Here is a 25,557-nt window from a genome sequence, read left to right as displayed (position 1 = left end):
ATACAGTGACTTGAAAACAAGTGAAATTAAATCAGTGGAGTACAAGGAAGAGTTCTATATAAGTTTAAATTGTGTTTTCAGATTTTGAGAAATAATTGTATTAAGTTTGTAAAGGAGTGAGTTGTTTCTTATTAGGGAATGGCTACATTATATAGCATTTTTGGGGTCGTTACTGTGACAGTGACATTTTGGTTGCAAAGGACAGAATGACAAGAGCATGAAAAGTGTTTGTTCCTCATCCTGTTTGTAGTAGATACAATTCTAATTAGACCTCTGTAGTTTCAATCCCTACTGATGTTCTCAAATACAATTTTAATGTACTTAAGGATGAAGTTGTGAGTCTCTGGAGATTATTTCCCAAGATCATTGTTTAGGCATTTATACTGATCTCACTACTTTTATTGCCCTGTATTCCTTCTCACCTTGAAAAAGGGCTTTTCTTTTTTCTTGAACACTTTTGTACAGTGCTAATTTTACCCAAAATTATGAAATAATATTTTTCATTGCATGGAAATTTTCTGAGGGACATGGTTTGTTTGTTTTTCTTGGCAATCCTAATATTTTTATGCTTATTAAAACCAGAGTTACTAGGGTGCTATTTTTTAATTGAATTATGACAGGTCTGAAGGTAGGTTTGACTCATGTATTACGTGTTTTTAACTTTAGAATGCAGGTGATTTACTCCTGTTTGAAACATAGTATTTTTAAACTTTCAGTATTTCATGTTCTAAAATAATGTGCAAATGAATGTAATAGAAAGAGTGCCAATTCTTTCAGTTCTTTATTTTTCTGCTTTCAATAACTTGCAGTATTCTTGTGATCTAGGCAGTGGCTTCAAACTTTATGGTACTAAAGCAAAACTAGATTTATATTCTCAGTGGATTTGCTGATGCTCTTTCAATGTATGCAGGAGACAATGAGCAGGTGATCCTAAATCTAATCAGAGTAGAAAGTTTTATATAGAAATGCCTGTCTTCTGAAAAATCTTCTTTTCTGGGCATATTAGACAGAAAGTTCACAGAAGGGCAGAAATGTAAAATTTTAACTGCAGTAGAACAAGCCTGTTTTCTAGGATTAAACAGATTTTCATATAGTAGTCAACCGTGGTTTAAAAAACCTGATTGATTTGTTTCACTAAATGATGCACAAATACAGCATGGCAGATCAGAAGGTTAAATGTTTTGTGTCAGTTTTATGCTGTTGTAGCACTTGAAAGAAAACTAGCACTGCATGGAAGTGGATACTGTAAACTATACCCTGACCTTTTTGTTATATGCAAATCTCATGGTGTGTATGGGTCACCTGTGAGGATAAGTTACATTACACAGAAATGGTAGGGAGAGCTAGCTCTTAATGTTACAAATGAACAATACTGTAATTCCTAAGGTAGTTAGATCTATTCAGTAGTTAGGTTTCCAAGTGCATTTTTCTGAAGAAAGCTCTCAAGTATTTTAGAAAGTGAAAAATTACATACTTTTCTATTGTTCACAAGGATGGATGGTTACTAGAAGTACACTGAAACAGCACTTCAGTAATTTTAGAGAAATGCTTGTATTTTCCACTTCTGGATAGATTAAATGGAATGCTTATGAAAAGAGAAAATGATCCATCTAAACCCTTCCTTTTTTTAAAATTTATTTTGTTTTTACTCTAATTCCCAGACTGTCATCTGTATCCCTAAATGAACTGCATTTTTCCTTTCTCTCTCTTCTTCTGGTTCTGTCCATTCTTGTTTCTATCAAGGTCTTTATCCTTTCAACTCAGGAAGAGTGACTGGGACTTGCTTCACTACTGTTTATTAGTTGGAGAAGTTGCTACTGAGCATAGAAAGGTACTCTCTCTTCCTCCTAGGCTGATCTCTTTACTTTTACAGTTACCAGCTTGGAAAGCTAGAGATTCAGGATGGTGATTGAGCCTGGGTCCAATATGTTTCTGGATCTAGCTATCTCTTATTTTGTGTTTTCTTCTGGTTTAAAAGTTTTCATTGTCTAATTCATTTTTTTGTTAATTTCTTGAAGTTATGGAGCAGCACCTGTGAATCTCAATATTAAGGCAGGAGGACGAGCTTATGGATCTTCTGGTAAGAAAATTTACACAGTAATATTAGTAAAAAACTGGATATTGTTTTAGATAAGGGAAATAATTGTTTCTTTTAAAACTTCTTGATAAATTTGTCTGGCTTTTAATTTATTTTTTATTATTCTGACTGTAATGCTGCTGATAAAATTCCATTTGGTAGAGACAGAAGGCTCTAACTAACTTTTCTTCACAGGTGCAAAAGTTAAAGGACTGGATCTAGATGCACCCGGGAGTATTAATGGTGTACCACTTCTGGAAGTAGATTTAGATTCTTTTGAAGATAAACCTTGGAGAAAGCCAGGTAATTTCTGGTTTATGTTCACTCATACACAGGTGTTCAGTAAGTTATTTTAATAGTGATTCCTGTTGACTCCACGTGGATGTCATCTTACCTATCCCTCAGAGGTACAGTACAGCAGAATTTGGAGAAAGCAACTATGTTACTTGTTGCCTTCCTGCTGTGCCACAGAGTGCTTGGGCGGGCTGTGTTTGTTAGTATACATCATCATCACATGGCAGGAGAAAGAGATAGGCCATTTTTTTTAATACGTGTGTATTCAGACCTCGCCTTGGAAATCTGTGTTTCTGTGGAGATTACTGCCATTGATCTGTGCCATGGAACACAATATAAAGCAAAATGAAAAATAGTTCTGGCAGGTTTTAGCATGAAGAATGGTGAAATGTAACTGCCTGTGCTAGTTTGTGTTCACATAGACATCCATGAGCTTTGAATAAGAAACTGGGACTTGTCGCACAGACTTCCCATGAGTCTCCTCTGTACTGTGTCGTTGGCTCAAGTGATTTGTCCAGACTTTTCTAATTTTACCAGCATTTGTTTGGTTTTTTAGTACCAGTACATCTTACTGTTGCACATACATTTTTAGTGTTTGTACATTGCTATGGTAATACAAATAGTGTCTGCAAAATGGAAAAAAGACAAGCCTTTGATGATTACCTGGTGTTTGAAATGTTAGCTATATTAAATATATTCTATGCATTTCAGTTACAACATTTTTCTCTTACCCTAAAAACACTTCATGACATCAAATGAAACTAGGTGCCAAAACAAAGTTAGAAGTCAAATACAGAACAAGCACTGAACATAAAGCAGATCTATAGAGCTTATATTTATCTTGTTGTAAAGATATGGGGCATTATAATATCCCATTATATTCTCTACCCTTGGTCTTCACTTCAAGATGCTAGGCAATTACTGTTTCTGTCTAAATTTTAATGGTTTTACAATCTTAGCAATGAATACTCTATGTCTGTTGATGAATTGTACATTTCAGTTGTGCTTTTTAGATCAATACCTAATCAGTTTTGATGCTCTAAGTAGAGGTGTATATGTATGTTTAGTGGAGGAAAGATGAACTTTGTAATGTCCTAAAAGACCTATGCTTCTCTGCTTAAAGGGGCTGATCTCTCAGATTATTTTAACTATGGCTTCAATGAAGATACCTGGAAAGCTTACTGTGAAAAACAAAAGAGAATACGAATGGGTCTTGAAATTTTGCCAGTTACCTCAACCACAAATAAAATTACGGTAAATAATACCTTTTTTTTTTGTATTGTACGCGTTTTTGTTCCCTGTAAAGCTGTTTGTGTGTCATAAGCTTGTTCTGCCCAGTTCAGTACATTTTTTAGAGTTTGCACCTGATCCCCTTCCCTGAACCTTGAGTGTTACTGTGTTGCTTCACTGGCAGTTTGTGTGGATAGTGTGACAGACAGCTGTAGCTAGATTGCATCTGTACCTTTATTGAGACTGTGGCCCATCATTTAAGAATTGTGTGGTATCTTAATGGGCAATGTGTTATTTAACTTAGGCTGAAGACAAAGCTATGGAAGTAAGACCAAGTGCAGAGATTCTCGATGGCAGATACCATCTTTTAAAGGTGAATTTTAGTAAAATTTTGTTGGTTGCTCTCATTTTTCTTGGGTATTGCTTCCCATGCCAGCACAGACTGATAGAAGAACAACTGATACGGACGCAGCCATTATTTCATACTCTCATCCTACATCAGTGACTTTTCTGTGTATGTCACAAAATGTGGATTAAAAAGTGTTGCTTTGTTCATCACTCTTCTGCAAGCATGTGATTTAGTGGCCTGGTGAACTAACAAATTTCCCGGTGAAATTAATTTTTCTTGATGTGGTCTTGTGTTGATTTCTTTATTTGTAGTTGTAGTGCGTTCGTTTGTGCAGACTAAAGGATTTGTGCAGTTGTGGTGGGGAAGCTTTTGTAGATTATGGCATGTTTGTTTTTCCTGTGGCATTGTAGCTCTTACTACAATGTTTTGTAACAGTTATCCTTGACAGCTCTGATATGAAAATCAATCTTCCGTATTTTTGGGTTGCCGTTCTGGGGTTAGCTAACAATTAATCGAGTTATGTGTAATAATTTTTCCATTCCAAAATGCTGGTTTTCAGAGAATAGAAAGACCTACATGACAGCATTTATCTTAAGGACTGAACTTTTTTTATTTTCTCATTTACTTGTTTGATGGTAAACTTAAAATTATACCATAAAGGTTATTTATTTTACCTATTCTTAATATGTAGTCATTTTTGTTCTTGAACTGTCTTTGAAGTGACTTGGAACGGTTTCTTTCTTCTGTGTACTCCTGTCTATTGTGGATACAGAACTGTCAGTTGCAGATGGGTGTTTTTCTCTTACATGCTAATTGAGGATACTCAATTACTTTGATTTTATTTTAGCAAGAATGGATCAGAAGGTTTCTGGGGCTTTATACCTTTCCCAGTTGTCATTATAATAGTGTTGTGAGGCAGTAGAAATAGTGGACAGTAGGAGTTACAATTTGCAACTGACTATAATCTCAAACTTTTCTGAAATGTTCTGAAGGAAAAAGGAGAAGTAGTCCAACCCAAAACTTCCCCTATTTCCAGCTAAGTACTGACTGGTGATCAAACAGTACAGGTAATAATGATGTTGTAAGAGTTTGTCATGTTTTAAAAGGAGCTTACAAGTAGTTATTCATTTAATTAACTTTTTTTCCCTCTCTTCTGAAACAGTCTCATGTAATTTCCATTATATTTACATGTAATTTATATTAATCTCCTGTAACTGGCAAGAATGTCTCTTTAATGAGCATTTTCCAATTGCTCATTAATTTGTAGAAATCTTTTTCAGATAAATACTTTGACCTTTTCCCCTCATATTTCTGTATAGGAAAGATTAATTGAATTTTTTAATGAATTTTAACTATTTATGTGCATTTTTGTGGGTTTGGGAAAGACCTGCCCATGTTTAGAAGTGAGGTTCTGCAGAAACATAGTTCACTTGCCTACAAGCTGTGAGATCACAGCTTATACAATGTTATAGCATGAGTGAACTAGCTACATAGAGTGCTGTAGCTGTACAGTGGGAGTGAATCACTGAAAGTTGAATCACTATATATCTGTCTTTAATACTAACCCATGCAGGTTTTTCTTTCACATGGAGCTGCTGCTGAACTAAAACAATACCTGATGTACTTGCACCAAAGGTTTTGCTTAGCTTTAATAAAAGAAGTGTCTGGAATTTTGCAGTACTTCAGCAACAGCAGGGTGTTTCTGAAGTATTCAGTCTGAACTAATGAAAAGTCTTTTGCAGTTTGCATAACCCAGACTATGAGATGATGTCCTGCTATGACTCAGAAATTCAGTGGTTACTAGATCTCACGATCAGTGAAGCAGATGAAGAATCCATTCAAGTTTCTTGTCTCATGGTTTACTGGTAGTGGCTAGAAGGCTTTTTAGATATCTCTGTTAAGATTATAATTTTTTTTTAAATAAGTGTCCTTCTTTTAAAAATCAAGATGTAATTACAGGAAGTTCTTCAAGAAGATCTGTTTGCTCTGTTCACATACAAATGAAATGTTTGGAAAATAAATATTTAAGCTGTCTAATCTTCTGTAACAATTCATTCTCTGGTATATTGATTCTTCTATATATCAAACACAGTACTTAAGTAATACATCAATACAAAATACATAATTTTGCTAGCTGTGCAGAGGTGACAGTTTTTGAAATTCTGAATAAAGTTGGACTTACTTTTTGTAATGGCTATGCGTTTGTTGAGTGTTGGAGCTACTGCACTTGTGAGGGTAAACTAATGATGAAACGTTATTTTGAAGGTACAGCAAGGCAGAACTGGAAATTTGGAGAAAGAGTTGGCAGTGCAGTCGACTAAACCTGATTTCACGTCTCCTCCTGCCTTATTCAAATCAGGAATTCCAACAAACAGGTCAGTTAGCTGTAACTCATGGCCAGAAAACTCTTTCTACTGTTACTTCTATGTCTTTGAAATTTACTATTTTTGTAGGAGAAAAAAGGAAAATATGTTTCTGTAACAGGTAAAAAATAAGGGTAGAGATAGTCTAATCACATCTAGCATAATCCCACATGAATACTATGCTGCCTTCTTGGCTATTTGAGAAAAAGTGGAAGGAAAGGGGAGAGAAAACAGCAGGACCAAGTAACAAGACAGTTATAAAAATCCAGTTGTTGATTTATGACACTGTGTTTTCTGTGTATAATTAAATTTGCCATCGTAAAATTTCTGGTTAGGGTCCTTATGAGTATTAGGTAACTTATTTTTTCAGTTAAACAAGAAGGAATGTGACAGCTATGACTTTGACAATTGGAGGAATTCCTGGAATCTAGTCTCTTTCCTGCAAGGCAGCTTTGGTTTCTCCATATTTGAATATTTTATTATATTTTCTTCGAAATGAGAGAAATTATTTCCTTACTGAGTTCTTTCTCCCAGTGCCAGACTTTAATAAGTTCTGTCTTCTGTATCTAAGCCACTGCTGTTTGATATCTGGCTCTTGGCTTAGGATAAATCCATGCTTCTGCTTTACTTTAGTTATTTAGCAGTCCTCTTTAGAAGTTTTGGTTCTGTGCAAATTAAAAGCCCTTATACTACATGATATTACAAACAATGGTAAGAAAGGTAGAGCAGGCTGTACATTGGACACTTTCCTTGATAGCCATTAAAGATGAGCAGCTATGACCCATCTTCAGCATCACTGCCTTGACTAATTTAGAGGCACTTCTGTTCAATTATTTCGTCATATAAGAGTCAGTTCAACACCCAAATGTACTTTTTTTTTTGCGGGGTGGTGGGGCAGGGGTGGGCAGGAGGGAGTCAATCATACCCTTGCCTGCACTTTTCTTTTACTTCCAGAATATTTCTCTTGGTAGCCTCAATTTTTCTCCAAGTTATCAAGTTATGCTGCTCTGTGTTTAGTAGATTTTAGTTCTGATTTTCTATTTTTCTGTGTCAAAGAAATGAGAAGAGTCTTCCAAACTTTGTGCTAGCCCTGTAGCTATTTTTTAAAATTTTCGTTTCTGAATTGCTTTTAATGTATGATGTTCTTGTAACCGAGTTCTCAAACTGGAATGTGTTGTTCACAGGGTAAAGATTCCAAATCTATATCTAGCGTAGGTTTTGTTGCAACATTTCAATTCTTTTTCATCTCAGTGATGGACAGAAAACCTCTAAACTACTTTCAGAAGTAATTAGTGGCCAGCATATTAAAATGTCGTCAAGTTTAAAGTTGTAGAAAAAATGCATTGTGTACATTATGTGGTTGTGTGAAATTTGCAGTTGTGATGACTGTGTCACTTCGTGACATGTCACTTTGACAGTTGTATCACTTATGCATTCCAGCGGGTAGAATAGGTTGTTTTGTATTTATTTAATGTGAATACTGTAATTGTAAGTTTTTACAATGAGCAGACTGACATCTTCCCCTATTTAACACCTGCTCCTATGGATACACTTGCTTAAAATATATTCTTCTGTAAAGAAAGGTATTTCTAACAAATGATCAGAAGAGATTTTGAAAGAAAACTTTGTTTGGAAGTCTGAGTAGCTCAATGAGTGAATATATATTAACTGTGTGGATTATTATTATTTTCTGTTTCTAAGTGCCTGTATTACTAACTTCTGTAAAAGCAGACAGTGTTTGTTGGGGTTGGACTAATTTCTTTCTTTAGTTAAAGAGTTTATTTCAGGTAGGCAGAAAATTTTCAGCAATGTAGCTCTTCAGTAATTTAAAATAATTGCCTTCATGCCATGTGGCATTTGCAATAGTCTTGTTGAGAATTTGCTGGAAGCATTTCCAGAGAAATTTCAGGGAAATTAGCCCATCAGTGTAGTGGGCTATTTATTAGCTTTATCTGTGCTTATGGCTTTCTGTAAGTAGATTTTTTATAGAAAATGGATTTCTGATCTTTCATTTCCATGAAAAAATACCAGTTTCAGCCTTGAAAGACTAAGTGATAGAAACTCAGGTGTTATTTTGAAAAAGTGAGGTTTTATACAAATAGTTTAATTAGTAAATCTGTTTGGTTCTTATTTATATCAGTTATTGGTGAGCTCAGTAAAGTTGAGGCTGTCCTCAAGAGGAGGAAAATAAAACATTAAATACATAAGCAAAACAAGAAAGAAGAAATATTGAAGCATATTATAATTCCATACATGTTAGACTATACTGTAAGTCTACTGAACAAATGTGGTATTCCATAGTTAGTCTGATTCTGAAGAGTCATATGGGGATGTTCCAAAAAGCAGCTTATTTATTTTATCTGTGGCAAGGGTAAGGATTTTTGAAGCTATGAACTTGGAAAATAACTGGGTTTGCCTTCTTTTTTTTCTTCTTTCTTCTCCCCTCTTTCTCTTTGCTCTATAGAATCTAAGCTCAGCTTGCCAGATGAGATTGAGTTATCTTTCTGAATTAATCTCCATGGAAGTGGTATTCTTAGTGCAAATAGCTCATAAATAACCATTCTCTAATTAGAGTGAGATAACTCAGAGTTGCTGGAATGTTCCTTTCAAGCTACACTTTGTATGAACTCTGCTGTGGGTTCATGTGCATCCCACACGTGTGGATTGCCTTTTTATGTTTCAGAGGATCCATTGGGAATGCATCTGTATCCCAGGTGCCTCGATCACGTAAGGCACAGACCAAGCCCTTCCTTTGCTTTGCTTACGGCACTGAGACAGAAACTGAGTCTTGCCTGCGACTTACCACGACTCTAGATAATATCTAGGGAGTTCTGGAAGTTTCTCCTTGTGCCAGCTTGCTGTGACCTTAGTGTGCGTATGACTTCAGATGTGTTTGGAGATGTCATCTGCTGCTTCATTTGCAACTGAATCTATGCTTTCTCTTGTTCAATTTCGAGCTCTTTTAGTGAAATTCTCAATGAAATGGTTATGGCAATCTTGGAAATAGAGATTTTGTCAAGTTCAAGGTATGATGACAAAATCCATCATTATGAAAAATAATCTGTTGGCAGTTGTTGGGAAGAACAGTGAACATAAAACTGTACAGCATAAAGTATTATCTTATTGAGATTGAGTGAGCACAGGTATATGCTTCAGAATCTAAAAAAATAAGTGAAACTCTTTATTTCAGTAAAATTGATGTCTAGGAACCAACTAATTGGTAGTCTGGGTTTGCTTCATTTGATATTGCAGTGGTGTGTTTGGGCTGCTTCCCAAGCCAGAATTAATATTATTGTAACATGGTTGGGGCATATATTGCTTTAATGCCCCATGCTCTTGCACTGGTGTCACTGTGTGTGTTTTCAGTGCTGATTCTGAGTTGCTGACAGTGTGCAAACAGCACCAGAGAGGAAGAGTCTTAATTCTGCTGTGTGCATCACTCCCAAGTGGAAGCCCTGTAAATCAGTGGGATGAGCCAGGCAGGGACTTTGTGCTGTAGAAGAGTGCCATCTGTTATACACAAGGACTAAAGCTAGGTAAAATGAGTTTTCTAGGATATGGTTTAGATAATTAAGAGAGGATACAGTGATGGAGGAGAGCAGGTGTCTTAGAACTCTCAAACCAAATGAACTGTGAGTGAAGACTGAGGTGGTGAGAACAGTTGTTTTAACAACTGTTTTATAATATCTATGTTCTCAATTCAGTTACTTAAAGCAAAATAGTAAAATCTAGAGTAGCAGTGCTGGAAGGCCACGCAAGACCACTGGGGAAGTTTAGAAAAGCAGGCGTTGATTATTGGAACAATGTACCTTCTAGCATGGGGTATTAGAAGACCAGAGAACTTCTTAAACTTCTATTATCATTGTATAGTGTATAGTCTATACTCTATAATTGAAGGTGTGTTCTCGGACTCTTGTACCATTACACTGGTTTTGTTCATTTTTTTTTTTTTTATACTCTTAACTGTTGTTCTTAATAACCTTGCTTTAACATCCAGCAGGGAGCTCTAAACCCAGATATTGAAAAGCTCAGAGGACAGACCTTTGTATCATCCTCAGTGTGAAGTCTGCTACAGAAGTTCAGATTATGTTCGAGAGATCTAAATGTTACTTCATGCTCTAGTGTCTGCTGTGTCTTTTTCAGTTGCATTGGAATCTAGGTATTTGAGCAATTGGAGTCCAAGTTATCAGTCTGGCAGAGCTCTGAGCCTGTAATTCCAATTTACACGTGTTCTCCCTAATATTTACATTTGTGTGGTTAGTAGTACACTGGATGAAAAAAAGACAAGAACTTCTGAAACTAGAAATATTTTTTCTCTTTTTATGGATTTGTTTCTGTGGACATTTCAAGACTTTTTTTCCCAATCTTTTACTGTTATATATCACTGCTTAATATATTCTTTTCTTACTGAAGTTTTGTGATCTTTTTGTTTGTTTGGGTTTGGTTTTTTTTTGAAAAAAAAGCAGAAAATGTTGTCTTTTATGGGGAGGGAAGGAGACTGCTGTAGAGTCAGCTTTTGTCTTTGCTTATCAAAGAAGTATTTTTTTTGCTGCATTGTTTAGTTCTATACTCTTGCATAGTTCAGCAAATGCATCACCTCTAATGTTCTTCAGAAACAGTCTTTTATGTTTTCTACAGAAGAAAGAACTTTTGTCATTTAGAATGAGAGGAGTCCATAAGGCTTTCTTCTCTCACCTTTTCTTTTTCTTCCCTCTTTTCTGATTCTGCTTGTTGATTCTGTTTGTCCTGTGTTGCAGGCGGATATCTGGCACAATAGATGTGATTGGACAGACCATCACTATCAGCAGGGTGGAAGGACGACGGCGTGCTAATGAAAACAGCAACATACAGGTTTTACACTGCACTTTTGCATTCTATTTTTGACTAAAAGACATTTTTGCTTTCCCCATAGCTTCTGACTAAAGCATCATTGTATGTGAATGAGTAGAACTAAGTAACTTCAAGTCCAGGAATAAAGTTTTGGCAGTTACCAAAATATATTAAGATGAAATATTTGATAAATTTCAAAAGAGAAATGTTTTGGTATACCTCTTACTGAAAAGAGATTAGTGATGTTGCAGACTTACAGTCCAGGAGACAGCATTGACTCTGCTAGATCTGCGTGGGATTGTGTTTTGTTTCTGGAGTGAAAAAATAAATATTTGAACTCCCTGTTTGTCCCCTTGTTCCTGTGGACACTAATGCTGGAAGTGAAAGCCCCCTTGTATGCAGTTTGAGAAAAGTGGTCTTTTAAAAATAAGGTGTGAAGGAATAAATAGTTGGTAGTAGCTTGTTTTTAATTATATTGTAGTATTTTATCATAAATTGCAAGATTAGTCTTTGTGGTTTTAGTCTAGACTTTTATTATCCTGAGAAAGCAAGTAAATCTATACAGATGGAATACACTTCTCTCCTGAAGAATCAGAGAGAAGGAGCAGGGTTGCTTGGTACTCTATTTGCATATCCATGCCAGCTTAGGTTGAGGTTAAATAGTGAAAATAGTAAAAGACTGTAGTGCTGGTATTGAAAACACTACCATGTGTTTTTTCATCTGATCTCAGAGTATTTAAGTAATTTATAGTCTTGGGTTGTTTTCATGCTTTTCTTATTGATTTTTAAATATTTTCCATTATGCAAATTTAAGGTGCTCTTAGACCTTTGAAGGTACTGGGCACATATGGGACACTGAACATAGGTGTATGCAGGTAGAATTTACACCATCTGAATATGGGTCTTTAGATGTGAAGTGATACTTTCCTATTTTAGTAACTGAAGGAAAGAAAACCTGTCTTGTACTCTTTTCACATAGCAATTGTAACGAGAGTTTGATATTTTACAGGTTCTTTCAGAACGCTCTAATCCTGAAGTAGACAGTTTTACCAAGCCACCTCCATTTTTCCCTCCAGGAGCTCCACCTACTCACCTTCCACCACCTCCTTTCCTCCCACCCCCTCCAACTGTCAGTACTGCTCCACCTCTGATTCCCCCACCAGGTAAATATCCTGCACTATATAGGATGTGAATAATGAGAGATTTTTTAACATCAAATTCTTGAGGTGCATTGTGCAGAATTTCAAAATTTCATATTCTGCTCTTTTCTTAAGTGTATCTGCAAGGCAAACCCAGAAACTTTTGTTTTTACTTTCTCAGTAAGCATAATCCCAAGAAGTAAATGATTACTTAAAGACTTACTGCTGGTTCTTGTGTTCTTGAAAATGTTTGAATTGAGAAGCTGTATTGTGTAATTCAGTAACAGTTAATGAGATTGAGAGGTACATGTTAACACATTATTTTACAAACTTTGGAACTAAAAGTATGGCTTACTATGACTTTGTGTCACAAGTTGGATTCTCTGATGTCTAAGGTCAAGGCAGCAAGAGAAGTTCTAATTCCCCTTTTCTCTCATAGCATCTATGATTTCCCAAAAGTCTGATAAGTATTGCATATGCTCCATATTCTTTCTTCCAGTTAGAAGTTTTTTTAGTCCCTGATGGTTTTTTCCAGTGTTTTGTGTCTGTGAATCTTAGAGGAATCAAAGCTCTTTGAGAACTCTTCCCATTATTAATCTGTTTTGAAATTTACTGGTATTTACTGAACATTTATTGAAATTTGGCATATATGGAAATTCACTGGGAGAAATGTCATGGGCATTTGCACAAGTGGTACAGTGACCTGTACTTCTCATTTTAAGACAGTAAGTTCAAAAGGATTTGGCATGAAACTAAGAACTGTCAGTGAGAAATTAAAATAGATGGAGAATCTTTGTGCTGTATTTGAGTAGGAAAGTGAAGCATTTGTCTACAGAAGAGACTGATTTAAGGTGGAGCCTCCTTCCTTATTTTCTCCTGTTCCTTGAATTTTTTGCTTGACTTGTTCTGAAAATCATGCTGAGCAGTTTCTTTGCTATTTTGGTTGCAGAGGAAATACTTTAAAAGTTTCTCTGTTAATATTCTTATGTAGAAACAAGTCACATTATTTGAGTGCAACTATGAGCTTTTATAGGGTTGAAATCCTCATAGAATAAGTTGCTTCTTCAATTGCCCTTCCTAATTTTAAAACTTAACTCATTCTGCCTGGCAAGCTCTGGCTTTCCTCCGTGATGGTCAAACACAAAAATCACAACACGCAGAAAACTGAGGAGAAGAGATTTAAAAATTAAATAGTTCTCTGCCCTTTTCTTTCTTTTTTTTTCTTTTTTTTAAATAAGTATAAAAATAGAGTCTCTGAAGTGAGATTATGGCAGTGCTCTGGTGATTTTGTGATGTTTTCTTCCTGGGGAGGGAGAAGAACAGAAAGGGGATGGATGTGACAATAATGCTTGCTGTGGTTTTAAGCTTCATTTAAACCTTTATGATAAAACAATATGTGTAATGAATCGCAACTTTTTAAAAACTAATTCTTTTAATTGTAATCGGGTTCAGAAAAGGTGTTCTAAGTTGTGTATTATCAAAAACATGAGAACCACCCCCACAGACACCACAGACATACTTGGTTCAGGGGTGTTGCATACAGGTACTGGAATGTTCTTACGAAACCCCTCACCTACTGAGATTTTAAAGGTGAAGGAAATCCACATATGTTGCAGATCAAGCCAGCAGGTTTGGCTTTAGTCTCATGGTTTACAGGCAGGTTTATGACACAGGCTTGTTCAGAAGGTCTTGTGGAACATCCTTCAGTACTTCAAGTAGATTCGAAAATAATGATTAAGAGCTGTGGATTTACTTTCCTCAGGCCTGTGTTTTAATTGTGCTGTTGCCAGCTCTTTATCATCAAAGCTGTTCCAAAAATAGGTTCTGCCATCCCTCCTTGGTTCATTGGAGGAGGAGGAAAAAAACTACAGTTACCCAATATTAAACTGGGACTACTTGCCAGAAAATTTTAGTATTCCAAATATAAAACATCCTCCAAAAGCGCCTTTGAAAAAGGATCTTGCTTTGAAGTTAGGTCTCTTGTACTGTATTCATTCACTCTTGTGATTCCAATCTTTTTTGAGGAACAAGTCTTGGAACAATTCAGAGCACCAAATGTAGGAAATTCTCAAATAGTCCTGGGAGACGACTGACTGTGGCAAAATATGTGCTAGTTTCTGTTTGCTAGGTTTATTGCTATATTGGTGTAATTTTCATCTAAAACAAAGCATGTATGGTTGTTACCAAGGCTTTAAAAGTTTATGTGCTTTGGTTTAAGTCTGTAGTTAAAAATTTTACATGTATTTGTGATTTAAAAGACCAGAAATGTTTCTGAAATACTGAACTTCTTTTGCATAACTTTGCAATGTATACCACGGTTTGGTGTGAGGCTCAGCACCCTAAGTGTGTACTTTTTATCTTTTGATACAGAGAATTTGACCTAATTTAGCCTGTGGCAAGAGAACCAAGTTGAGATATATTACATTTCTGAGGGCTGCTACACTGTTCAGCTAATTTACAGTATGTTGTTAAAGTCTGGCTGTGTTGTTCATGTTTGATTCCTTCCTCCACAAGCAGAGCACGTGTGGCATTGCTTTCCTTTAGAAAAACATACTTGATTTTCTGTAAATACTTGCCAGCCCTGAGCTAGTAGGATGATATACAGTGTTCTGAAGGAAGTTTTGAGCGTGGTAGGTAAAATCATGCCCTAATGACATTTGGGTTGCTTTTGACACACAAGTCTGAGTATTTAGGTTTATGCTGGATGTATCTTTACGGCAGCACAATGATGTTGTAAGGACATGACAAACTTGATACTAAGCCACATTCTTGCACTGGTACAATGTAGTCTCTTTATTGCAAGAAATGACAAAATATTTCAGTGTCTTTTCTCAGAAGTAGTAATTGGCTGGTGACACTACATATACATTTTCATACACTTAGAAGGCAAAGGAGTGAAGAGTTAAGAAATTATTTCTTCTCCATTAACTGAAGCATATGATTTTTTTTTGTCTTGTTTTGTGTCATATTTGTATATTAGTGAGGAAGGTGAGGAAAATTTTTAATAAATATTTATTAAGATTTTTTGTCAATTTGGCACATAGAATTTTTCGTTGTTTGTGATACCAAGTAAATTAGGTTCTGTTTTAAAATTATATAAGCATTAATCATGACTCTTTAAAAGTTCTTAAAGGTTTTTGTCAGAAGGTATGCTTATGGGTTTTCTTGTGTAGCACCCTACATTAACCATTTCATTAAAATTATTTGGACATTTGGTCTCTAGATATTAGTTCTATTCAGTCTGTCTTAATTTTGTTTGTATAGTTGTTAAGTGAAATTTTTCATTTGTCTTTTGTGGTAATATTTTTGCTTTTAATTCTTCACAAGATAACATTCTTGTAAATCAGGAATATATAAGTTGTTTAATACAAAATTTTTCTTTTTTGTGAAGAGGAGTTAGCTGATGGATTTCCAGGCAGTTCTCTGGATAGTGCTGAGTACCATTTGCAGTGTTAACAATGTACTGGTTTTAGTGCAGCAACTGAAATCTTTTTTAGTATAAGGTGGAGCTAATAAATCACCATAATGCTTAACATTTATTTATTATATATACTTTTTTTCTATGTTTTAGGCTCATGAAGGATCTATTAATGAGAACAATTAACCAAAAAAAGATTAATAGTGAACACTTTGGCTGTTCAACAATTTGAGTTCTTAATCTTGATTTCTTTCAGGAATTTTCTTCAGGAGTGTTTGGTCTTTTAAATGTTACACTGTCAAAAATTTTATAGTGTGGTGCCCAGTGTTCTTAACAACTGTAGTGCACATTGGAAAGCGTGTGTGCTGGTGGAGAGAAAATGGCTCATGCAGTTCAGAAATTTGGCTGTTGGAGTTCACTGGCTCCTGATTTGCATTTTGGCTAAGAGATCAGATTTTCAATCTTCCAGATTGGACAGAAACCTCTATTATATTTCACCATGTGTTTAATCCTATAGGATTAATGCTGTTAGGAATTAATGTCAGAGAAATTGCCAACAATTAGTGAACTTTGATATTGATCTCTGTTTCTCTGCTTGCATATTTCTTCATTCTGTCCTTCTATCAAGGCAGTCTGGGAGCAGTTGGAATTTCTAGACATTATAAATACGTAGATTTAGTAAAAATGTTGCTGCCATACAATAATATTTTAATTTTAATGTTGAACTAATGGGATATATGTAAATTTTGTCATGCAGTGGCCAGTACTGTTCTGTGTGAATGTTTATGCAATTATGTCAGTACTGATGAAAGCACTTGCCAGAGTTTTCTGTTCTCTCCCTCCCCAAAGCTTTGCCATGAGCTGTCAGATTGAACATACATACTTTTTAATGGAAGCAGAATTGTTGATAGCTGAAAGTGCTTTATACCTGATGAAGTAGTCTATTTTCTGCCAGTATTGTTTTAGCCCAGTTTATTATATAGCAGTGTTATGTGTTCAGTTCAGGTAAAGCTAGTTCTTTGCAAAGCATGGGAAGATAGGAACCGTTGAAGTGTACAAATTATTTTTACCTTGTAATCATTCCTTTCATAATCAGTAAGATAGATGTATATTTTGATGCAGTACATTTTGTTAGGTTAGCTAATTTAGTTGGGAACAATTTTCTCAGCTTTTAGTCAGATTCATAACAGGTTAGCTAGATCTGAAAATGAGGTTAGAGTGATTATTGCACATGTTTCTGTTAAAGGCTGCTCCTTTCTCAGACAGTTACAAGAAAATAGAGAAAAAACCCAATTTTTTTCCCTCCACGTAGCAAATGAATGATGAACTGCAGTGTCATAGCATTGACTCAGACATCTGTATTCCTTACTGCTGCCTGAATTCTTTGTTCATGCGGACCTACTGTTTCCTGTGCCAAGCTATTGAAGGTCAGAGGCCAACTGCATTTCCTTCCATGGAATGTAAATTAAAGCAAATGTAGTCTATGGGATGTTGCTTTCCTTCTGTATACTAAGCATTTTAGAATTATGAATTTAATCCTAACCTTGAGACCCAGAGTCACTCTTCACTGATTTTGCCTCTAAATAAATAAGATCTTAAAGAGTAGGAATTTAAATCAAAAGCTAGATTTCACAAGGCTTATATAAAATTTTAACAATCAGTATAATGTGACATTTTGACCTGAGGACCCAGAGTCACTCTTGAGACCCAGAGTCACTCTTCACTGGTTTTGCCATTAAATAAATAAGACCTTAAAGAGTAGGAATTTAAATCAAAAGCTAGATTGCACAAGGCTTGTATAAAATTTTAACAATCAGTATTAATGTGACATCTTGACCTGAGGACACAGAAAATATGTTGTCATTCTTCTTGATCATGTATGTAGTGAAAACTCAATCTGGTTTTAGATCTACAGATAAGAAACTATTACTGTAACTGATATTTGTTGTCTTTTTAGGTATACCAATAACAGTGCCACCACCAGGTAAATTTGCTTAGATTTTATTTCCACATTTGGTTAAGAGATGAAAACTTAACTGATGTGCAACTTACCAACTTCTTTCAATTTTATAGATAAAGGGTTATGTGTGCTAAGCTATATGTGTATATGTAGGCTCAGTTATTTTGATGCTGGGCAGAAGAGAAATTGTATGAAAATGCTGTTGACTATTGGACATAATCAGCCAGTTTTCTAGATGTATATTTCCTTCTTTAAAATATTTTTTCTCAGCTATGCAGTAGATAGTTTTGATTGTTGTTTATTGAGTGTTGTTAGAATTTGTCCATGTTTTTATATCATCGTATTTTTAAGAAAGATAAAGTTTTAATTTGAAGCACTGATAATATAAGTTTCATGTTTTGCCTTTGTCAAGCTGAAAAGTAGTTCTTAGTCTTGCAAAATAAAACTCATTTACGTGGAAACAATTTTTCATTTTTCTCTCTGGGATTTGTTTGCCATGGTATGCTTAGCCTAGTTCTTTTATGTGTTTACGGGTGATAGATTTTTACTTTCTCCCCTCCTTACCCAATTTATTGTTACAGGTTTTCCACCACCACCTGGCGGTCCTCCACCTTCCCTCATACCCACAATAGACAGGTGATTATCTATTTGAAATCTTACTGAGCAATCTATCAGTATTCTGTAAATGAAATAAATGAATAATGCTCTTACATTGCCCATTATTTTATGGATCTACATCTGGCAAAGGGGAGACAGCTTCAGATGTTTACAGTAATTTTACAGAAATGTTACTAGTCTCAGCTCTCAGTGTATTCTTTGAGTAGGTTACTTGGCCACTTACTAGTTTAGTCATGACACAGTATCAAAATATGAAATTAGTTACAGTTTTGATAGTAAATCAATGCCAAGACCTAAGGGAATGATATTAAAGTATTCCTTAGTACTTACTAAGGAACACTGAAGGCTTATCTATGTGATCTGTATACTTTTCAGCTGTCATATCTTTTTTTATAGATGTACATAAAAATTTGAGCACAGATTCAGACCCTCATAAACTATAAGAAATGCCAGAGTTCCACAGAATCCAAATTTGTATTTATATTCTGTTCTAAGTCTTCAGTTGTAACAGGCCTAACCTGTTAGGCTAGGAATTTTTCAGTACCATTTATATGTATACCCATACATATATTTGTATATCTAGATATAAATATATAAAAGGAGGAAAAGTTTGGCTAGTGCAGTCCTTGAAAAATATTTGTATTTTGCTGGAGGCCAAAACCAGGTCATATACAAAACTCAATTAAGATGGTACAAGCCTCTTGTCAGTCCTCTGGATCTCACTGAAGGAAGATGCACACATCTGTTCCTTTGAAGTTGAAAATTCTGTTAAAATACATGATATGGGAAGATGATGGAAAATCTGAGAAAATCTTAATATTATTTAATTGAGAAAAAATCCTAACTTAATAAATTTACTTAAATGCACATATGATGTACTACTTTGTACTGACAGTTGCTGTGACTAAGTGCTGCTTCTCATTCTATATATTGTATATAATATATATATTGTAAACATGTAGCTGTTTATTGAAGGAGGTAGCTTTGTTGCTAAAGCTGAGTTTTAAGGTGTATCTTCAACATGCTGACACTGGTTTTACATGTGTGTTCCACAGTGGACATTCTTCTGGCTATGATGGTCGTCCTGTTCGTGCATTTTCCTACGGCAGTGGTAAGTAAGCAAGCTTGCTGGCTTTGGGAATTTTGACCAGTGTGATACCAAATTGTTTGATACACTTAGGAAGATTTTAGCTAGAAGACTAAACAAGTCTTGTCAGTATTTCATTATGAAAGCTCATTGCTGACCATTGTAAATAGCTACATGCTGCAGCAAATTTAACTACTATTGGTAAATACTATTGTTTTGCTTATTAATTTATATACCGGATGTCTTTTCCTGCTGCTTTTGCAGAACTGTGATTTTGAAGCATTATATACCATAATATGAGCTGCAAGTCAGGGAGAATTTTTCAAGGATTTCAGAGCAGGAAAACAAGTACTGTTGACATATCATCAGAATTTTAATTACTAAGGCAGTCATTCAGAAATCCTGATGATGTACCTCTCCTTTGAAAAACCATTTGTCTAAGACCTTCAGCTATACTATTGCAAAGTCTGTCTTTTTTTTTTTTCTTTCTTTCTTTTTTTAAATTACTGTTATGGGGGAAAAATGCTGGTCTGTCTTTTTTTTTTCTTTTTTTTTTTAATTACTGTTATGGGGAAAAATGCTGAAAAACTTGACTTTATGTTTTTTTCAGTGAAAGTGAAATAAGAGTGAACTAAACTAAAAGCTTCATCATGTGCCACCAAATAGTGATCCACAGATTATATGCTGAGTTTAGAACTGTTACCTAGCTTCTTGACCCAAAGGAGAAAATAAGAAGATAAAGTACATAGAATTATAAAATGATTTGGCTTGGAAGGAATCATCAAAAATTATCTGTTTCAAGCCTCCCTGCCATGGGCAAGAATACCTTTCACTGGATGAGTTGGCTCAAAGTCCTGTCCAACCTGGCCTTGAACACTTATAATGGTGGGGCATCCCCACTTCTCTGGGCAACCTGTGTCCCACCACCATCATCATGAAGAATTTCTCTTATGTCCAATCTCAACCTACCATTTCTCAGAGTAAAACCTTAGACCCTTGTCCTGTCACTACAGGCCCTGGTAAAAGGTGTCTCTCCATCTTTCTTTCTTATAAGTCCCTTTGCAGTATTGAAAAACCACAATAAGGTGTGCCTAGAGCCTTCTCTCCTCCAGGATGAGCAGCCTGAACAACATAGGAGAGATGTTCCAGCTCTCTAATAATTTTTCATGGCCCTCCTCTGGACCTGCTCTAACATATCTTTGTTGTACTGGGGTCCCAAGAGCTGGATGCAGTGCTCCAGGGGGGGTCTCACAAGGGCACACAAAGAATCACCTCCCTCTAGCTGCTGGCCACTCTTCCTTTTGATGCAGCTAGGATACAAGTGGCTTCCTGGGCTGCAAACTCACACTGCTGGCACGTGTCTAATTTTTGCCCACCAGTATCCCCAAGCCCTTCTCTGCAGAGTTGCTTTGAACCAGTTCATCGCCAGTTTGCACCAACATTGAGGACTGCCCTCACCCAGGTGCAGGACCTTGCATGTTGCCAGTCACTTCCTCTGCCTTCAGTACATCTGCCATCCTGCCCCCATGCCTAGTGCCTTTTTTTCAGCTCAGTTCTGTTGCCTTGCTCCTTTGAACCCTAGCTGGTGAGAGGAGAAATTGTAGGGAAAGTTTTGTCTGTTATGAGATGTGTGATGTTCAGCACAGATCAAATATTCAGCAAATCTTTCTCAGATGTTCCAAAGTCTTAAGCATGGGTATACCAAATGGCATTTTGTACTGGCTTGCAGGTTCTTGTAGTTGTAGCAGTTCGTGGAGTAACAAGCAGTACTTTGTTGACATTGTAAAGATCCTCATGAGTTATCAAATGTTTGCTTTCATGCATCGGAAGCTTGTTATGTTTTCAAGAATTCTTGAAAAAGAATTAATAAACATCAGCTTTACACTTTAGACTTCTTTTTTAGCAGTAATTTAATTGTGCTTTAGCAAAAAGGTAGACCCTGAGATGTACAACTAAAGCCATGCAGAGTATCTTAAGGAAAGCAGTCTTACTACCACATACTAAAGTGTGTATGTGGCATCTGTTACGTAGTCTCCACTGTAGAATATTTTTCACTTTGGTGTCTCTTTTGTTAAAATTTTATATTCTGTCAAATATTGTCAGGGACATAAGAATATTTCCAAGTTTCGTGTTGACCTTTAGAGATGATGGCATGCTTGTGTTGTTGCAGCACCAGTTCTAAATGATAACTGTTACCTTGATCATACCAACATTGAATTTTAACTTCTTCGGCAGGATGAAAATATTGTTTGCCTTTATATGATTATGGAGACGAAGGAGCACAGTCCACTCCTATCTTCCCAGTGTGCTTCCAGTGTACCTTGTATCCCTATTGCAGCAAAAACTTTCATATTTGCTGCACAAAGCAATTGTCTGTCTCAAAGCTGTCTGTGTCACAGGGATTTTTGAATCTGTAGAGACTCAGTGGCATTTTATTACTGTTGCACATCTCTTAGTGAAAAATATTTTCCTAGTGAGCATCATACTGTCACAGTCCCTGTTGTGCAGTGTGATCACTGGTCAGTGTTTAACAGTGCTCTCTGTGAATCAGAACTTGGGGACATTGAGAGCTCCAAAGTGCACAGGGTACAGATATCACTGCCATTTACAGTCACTGAGTATATTTATTTAATAGTTGCTTTGGATGATAGCACTGAATCTCCAACCTGTTGTCTTCTTTGACAGTCTGTGCATTTCCTAGCTTTGTCAAAATTGCAGGGGAAGATATGCAAATGGAACACATTGCAAAAAGTACCAGTCTTGATTAAGGTACTAGCCCTTCTTCTGCCTATTCAAATTCCTCAGCTCATGCTTGGATGTGTCTTCTCTCGTTGTCAGTTGGGCTTCCAATTGCAGACCCATTAGGAGGGTTACATAGTAAAGTAATATCTTAACTTATAAGATACTTCAAGAATGTCTGTTTTGTTTTTGTGCTCTTCCACCACATCAATGTGGTTTAGTCCACTTGCACTTAAATTCTTCACAGTTCAGTGCTACCTCTGCCATCATAACTTTGGCTTTGCTTGAGCTGCATTTGATCAGCCACTGAAGCACCTTCCATCATATGCTTGTTTGTTTTTTCCTCAGGTAGTTCTCTGGTCTGTGCTGTAAATGTTCTTTAAATCTTAGGAACTTGCAAGACAGTTAACATTACAGAAACAGTTAAGAGTCAGTATTTTTTGAAGCACAAGCAAGAAACATTAAATAGTTTGCTTTATGCCATGAAGCTTTAAGTTTTTAAAGTATCTCCAAAACTGGGCTCATGTCTCTAAAACTCGTAATTATTCAAAGCTGTCTTCCTGTTTTAAAAATAAAATCAGACTTAAATTTTTGAAGCGTCTTCCTTCTTGTAGAAATTATTGGAATAATCCTTGTAGAAATAACAGAAGTGACAAATCATTTCATTCAATGCAGTAAAAACAGAACACCAGTTCATACTAGAAAGTAAGCTTCTTGTATGTTGTGAATAATTTCTGGTGAAAATCTAGATATAAAAATGTGTGGTGTGTCAAATTACTGTTTTATCTCCTGTTACTGGGGAGACATACTTCTGTCTGATGAGAATTACTCAAGATGTGATGGAGTATCCCAAAATTTATTGTAAAAGTCTGTGCTACCATTAATAATTGGTTTGTAGTATACATTTAAAGTTGAGTTTAAGTTTAAACTTTAGATCAGAATACACTGACAGCCAGTGTCTCATGTACCATACGTGTGTTGTTGACATAGTGGCAAGTCAAGGAAATTAGCAGTCTTTTAAGTCCAGCTGGTTTTTCTGCTATTTCTGGCTGCTTTCCTTCAACGACTTTCAGGTCTTGGCAGCATAATGAGCAGCATAATATTGTATTAGGACATTTTTATCTGTTAACCCTTCATTTTGCTTGTAGACCTGAAGTTAAACAGTGTTAAGCATTTTATTAGAGGCAAAGCCTTGTATAAATGCTTTTTTAAGGAATTATAATACTTTTCATTGCAAATGTATTTTAACAATGAAGTGTTTTTTCATGCTCCACTGCCTGCTCTAAAGGTCTTTTGTATTCCTCCTCTGGATGCTTGGCAAACTGCTGTCTTAAGCTTCTGCCAAAGCTTTCTGGGGCAGGCATACCCCAGACGTTACAGGCAAGGCAGTCTGAACATAGCTGTCAGCAGAAGACACTGGTTTTATAATTGAACAGTATTAAATACAGCACCAGTAACACACTTTTCATTGTTTAGTAGATATTTATGTTAATTGTACTGTTAATCTCTTTGTGACACCAGGAAGTCAATTAAATATTGTTCTCATATTATAGATGATGAAGTGGAGCTCAAAACAAACGATTTATTGAAAGTTAGGAAAGCTAGCAAGGCAGATAAGCAGAAAGGGAGAAGTCCTCAGTACTGTAAGTCCGCTAGAGAGTGCTGTTTCCAGCTAAATACTCAGCCCTTGTTTTTCCTTTACAGGATGCGTTCACGGGACTTCTGGCGAGGGAGGGCAGGACAGAACAATTGGGGCATTAAAAACAGCAGTTCTGTATTACACTGAAGTTGGCAAAAAGCAGTGGAGAAGCATTCCTTCTCCCCACTGCTAGCTATCTAAAAAAGGTTGGGAGACTGTGTTAAGACTTCCTTCTTAACATCTTAACATGTCACTTCTAGAGTAAGACTATGCTTGATTTTCTTAAACTGTTACATTTTCGTGGTATTAGTGTTTGTGCTGAGCATTCATAAATGTTATCTTACAGAGCACAAGTGGGAGCATTGTTTCTTCTCCCCAGAGTGAATTTATTTCTTAAGCCCCTTTTACATCTGTAATCAGAAAAGTATGACAAAGCATAGTATAGAATATAAATGGGTGAATGAGAAGTTCATAGCTAACATTACATTTTAAATACAATGATTTTGAAGTACAAGAGATAAAAATAATAGTATTTAACTCCAAGGCTGGAAGTGTCCTTTTTCTGAACTATATTTTCAGAGCTCCTGAGTTGCAAAGGCAGTTTTGTTTTCTGGTTGTTTTTGTTTTGTTGTTCCCCAAAAATAAAGCCATATGACCACATAGAATCAGACTCTTTGAGCAACTATTTGCACAATTTCTTTTTCCCCAAAAGTGTTTAGACTTCGGGGTACGTACCCTGGTTCTGTATATGGTCATAAGAAGTATTTAAATGCCAGAAGCTTTTGTAATAATTATGGAAAAAATGCAGTCTTTACTTAGCACTAAGTGGAAGGGGAAGTTTAAAAAATGTCATTGGAGGAAACTGACACATGTGTTTTCATGCATTAGTTTCCATATGACATTTGATTTTGTTCTTTCTAATAACTACATCTCTTTCTTTAGTCACCTTTCCACACCCTGCAGGTTCTGCACCCTCATGGTCTAGTCTTCTGGACACCAGCAAACAGTGGGATTACTATGCACGAAGAGAGAAGGACAGGGAACGTGAGAGAGAGAGATCCCGAGATCGGGATCGCGACCGGGACCGGGACCGAGACAGAGATCGAGACCGTACCAGAGACAGGGAGAGGGACCGAGATCACAGTCCGTCTTCAAGTGCGTTCAACAGGTCAGTGCACTGCCTAAACAAGCTGTAACTGCTCAAAACCCTTGTCTCTGTTAAACAGGGTACTTAACATTCAAATTTAGTGTTCTGCTGCATAGCCCAAAGAGCGGGGTGATGTTGCTTCCTCACCTTCACCCTTTTCCTTTGGAAACTATAATTCTATATTTCCACATGGAAAACAGAAGCAGAAAAAAAGGACAGTATACATCCAAATTGGTCATAGAGCTTTACAGATTAAAGGTGATTTAAGTCTTGAGAGTATCTGAAATATTCATCTCTTTTTGACATCAGTAGGTCTAGAAAAAAATCTACAGAAAAATCTATAGAAATACTAAATGAATTTTAGTTGTCAATTTGGTACTAAGAGCAATGTGTTGCAACATTTGACCTTAATTAATAGTATTAAATACCTACTAAAATGGTTAATGTGGTTGTCAAAAATGGCTGGATAATAATCTCTCTTATTTAAAACTATTATTTCAAGGTCAAGAACTTTAATTTTGATTTAGATGATGAAAATCATGTCAGATAAATGTATTCAGCATTCTAATAGCTTTTTTTAAAAAGCTGCAACTGTTCTGTGGTTCATATGCTCAAATACAAAACATTTACTATTGAGCTCACTGTGACTTCATAGAACAGAAGTCTA

General features: G+C 35.9%; 1 protein-coding gene across 8 annotated transcripts in view; it reads left to right on the top strand.

Annotated features, from left to right (window-relative positions):
• The window catches only part of FIP1L1 (factor interacting with PAPOLA and CPSF1), a 36,693-nt gene that overhangs the window by 6,224 nt on the left and 4,912 nt on the right, over positions 1-25,557 (top strand). For 2 of the 8 annotated variants that reach the window (XM_039698838.1, XM_039698837.1), the window contains exons 5-15: positions 2,019-2,080; positions 2,273-2,380; positions 3,495-3,625; positions 3,906-3,974; positions 6,216-6,325; positions 11,071-11,164; positions 12,153-12,306; positions 17,658-17,684; positions 18,242-18,296; positions 19,334-19,389; positions 24,686-24,911. In XM_039698838.1, coding sequence (XP_039554772.1) covers positions 2,019-2,080; positions 2,273-2,380; positions 3,495-3,625; positions 3,906-3,974; positions 6,216-6,325; positions 11,071-11,164; positions 12,153-12,306; positions 17,658-17,684; positions 18,242-18,296; positions 19,334-19,389; positions 24,686-24,911 — 1,092 coding nt within the window. The remainder of the gene's footprint in view (positions 1-2,018; positions 2,081-2,272; positions 2,381-3,494; positions 3,626-3,905; positions 3,975-6,215; positions 6,326-11,070; positions 11,165-12,152; positions 12,307-17,657; positions 17,685-18,241; positions 18,297-19,333; positions 19,390-24,685; positions 24,912-25,557) is intronic. The other 6 variants (XM_039698844.1, XM_039698842.1, XM_039698839.1 and 3 more) reach the window with 5 other exon arrangements.

The sequence above is a fragment of the Passer montanus genome, unplaced genomic scaffold (assembly GCF_014805655.1).
Source record: "Passer montanus isolate IOZ18808 unplaced genomic scaffold, ASM1480565v1 scaffold13, whole genome shotgun sequence".
NCBI classification, from domain to species: domain Eukaryota; kingdom Metazoa; phylum Chordata; class Aves; order Passeriformes; family Passeridae; genus Passer; species Passer montanus.
Note: the sequence above shows the minus strand (reverse complement) of the source record. Positions and strands in the feature narration are given on the sequence as shown.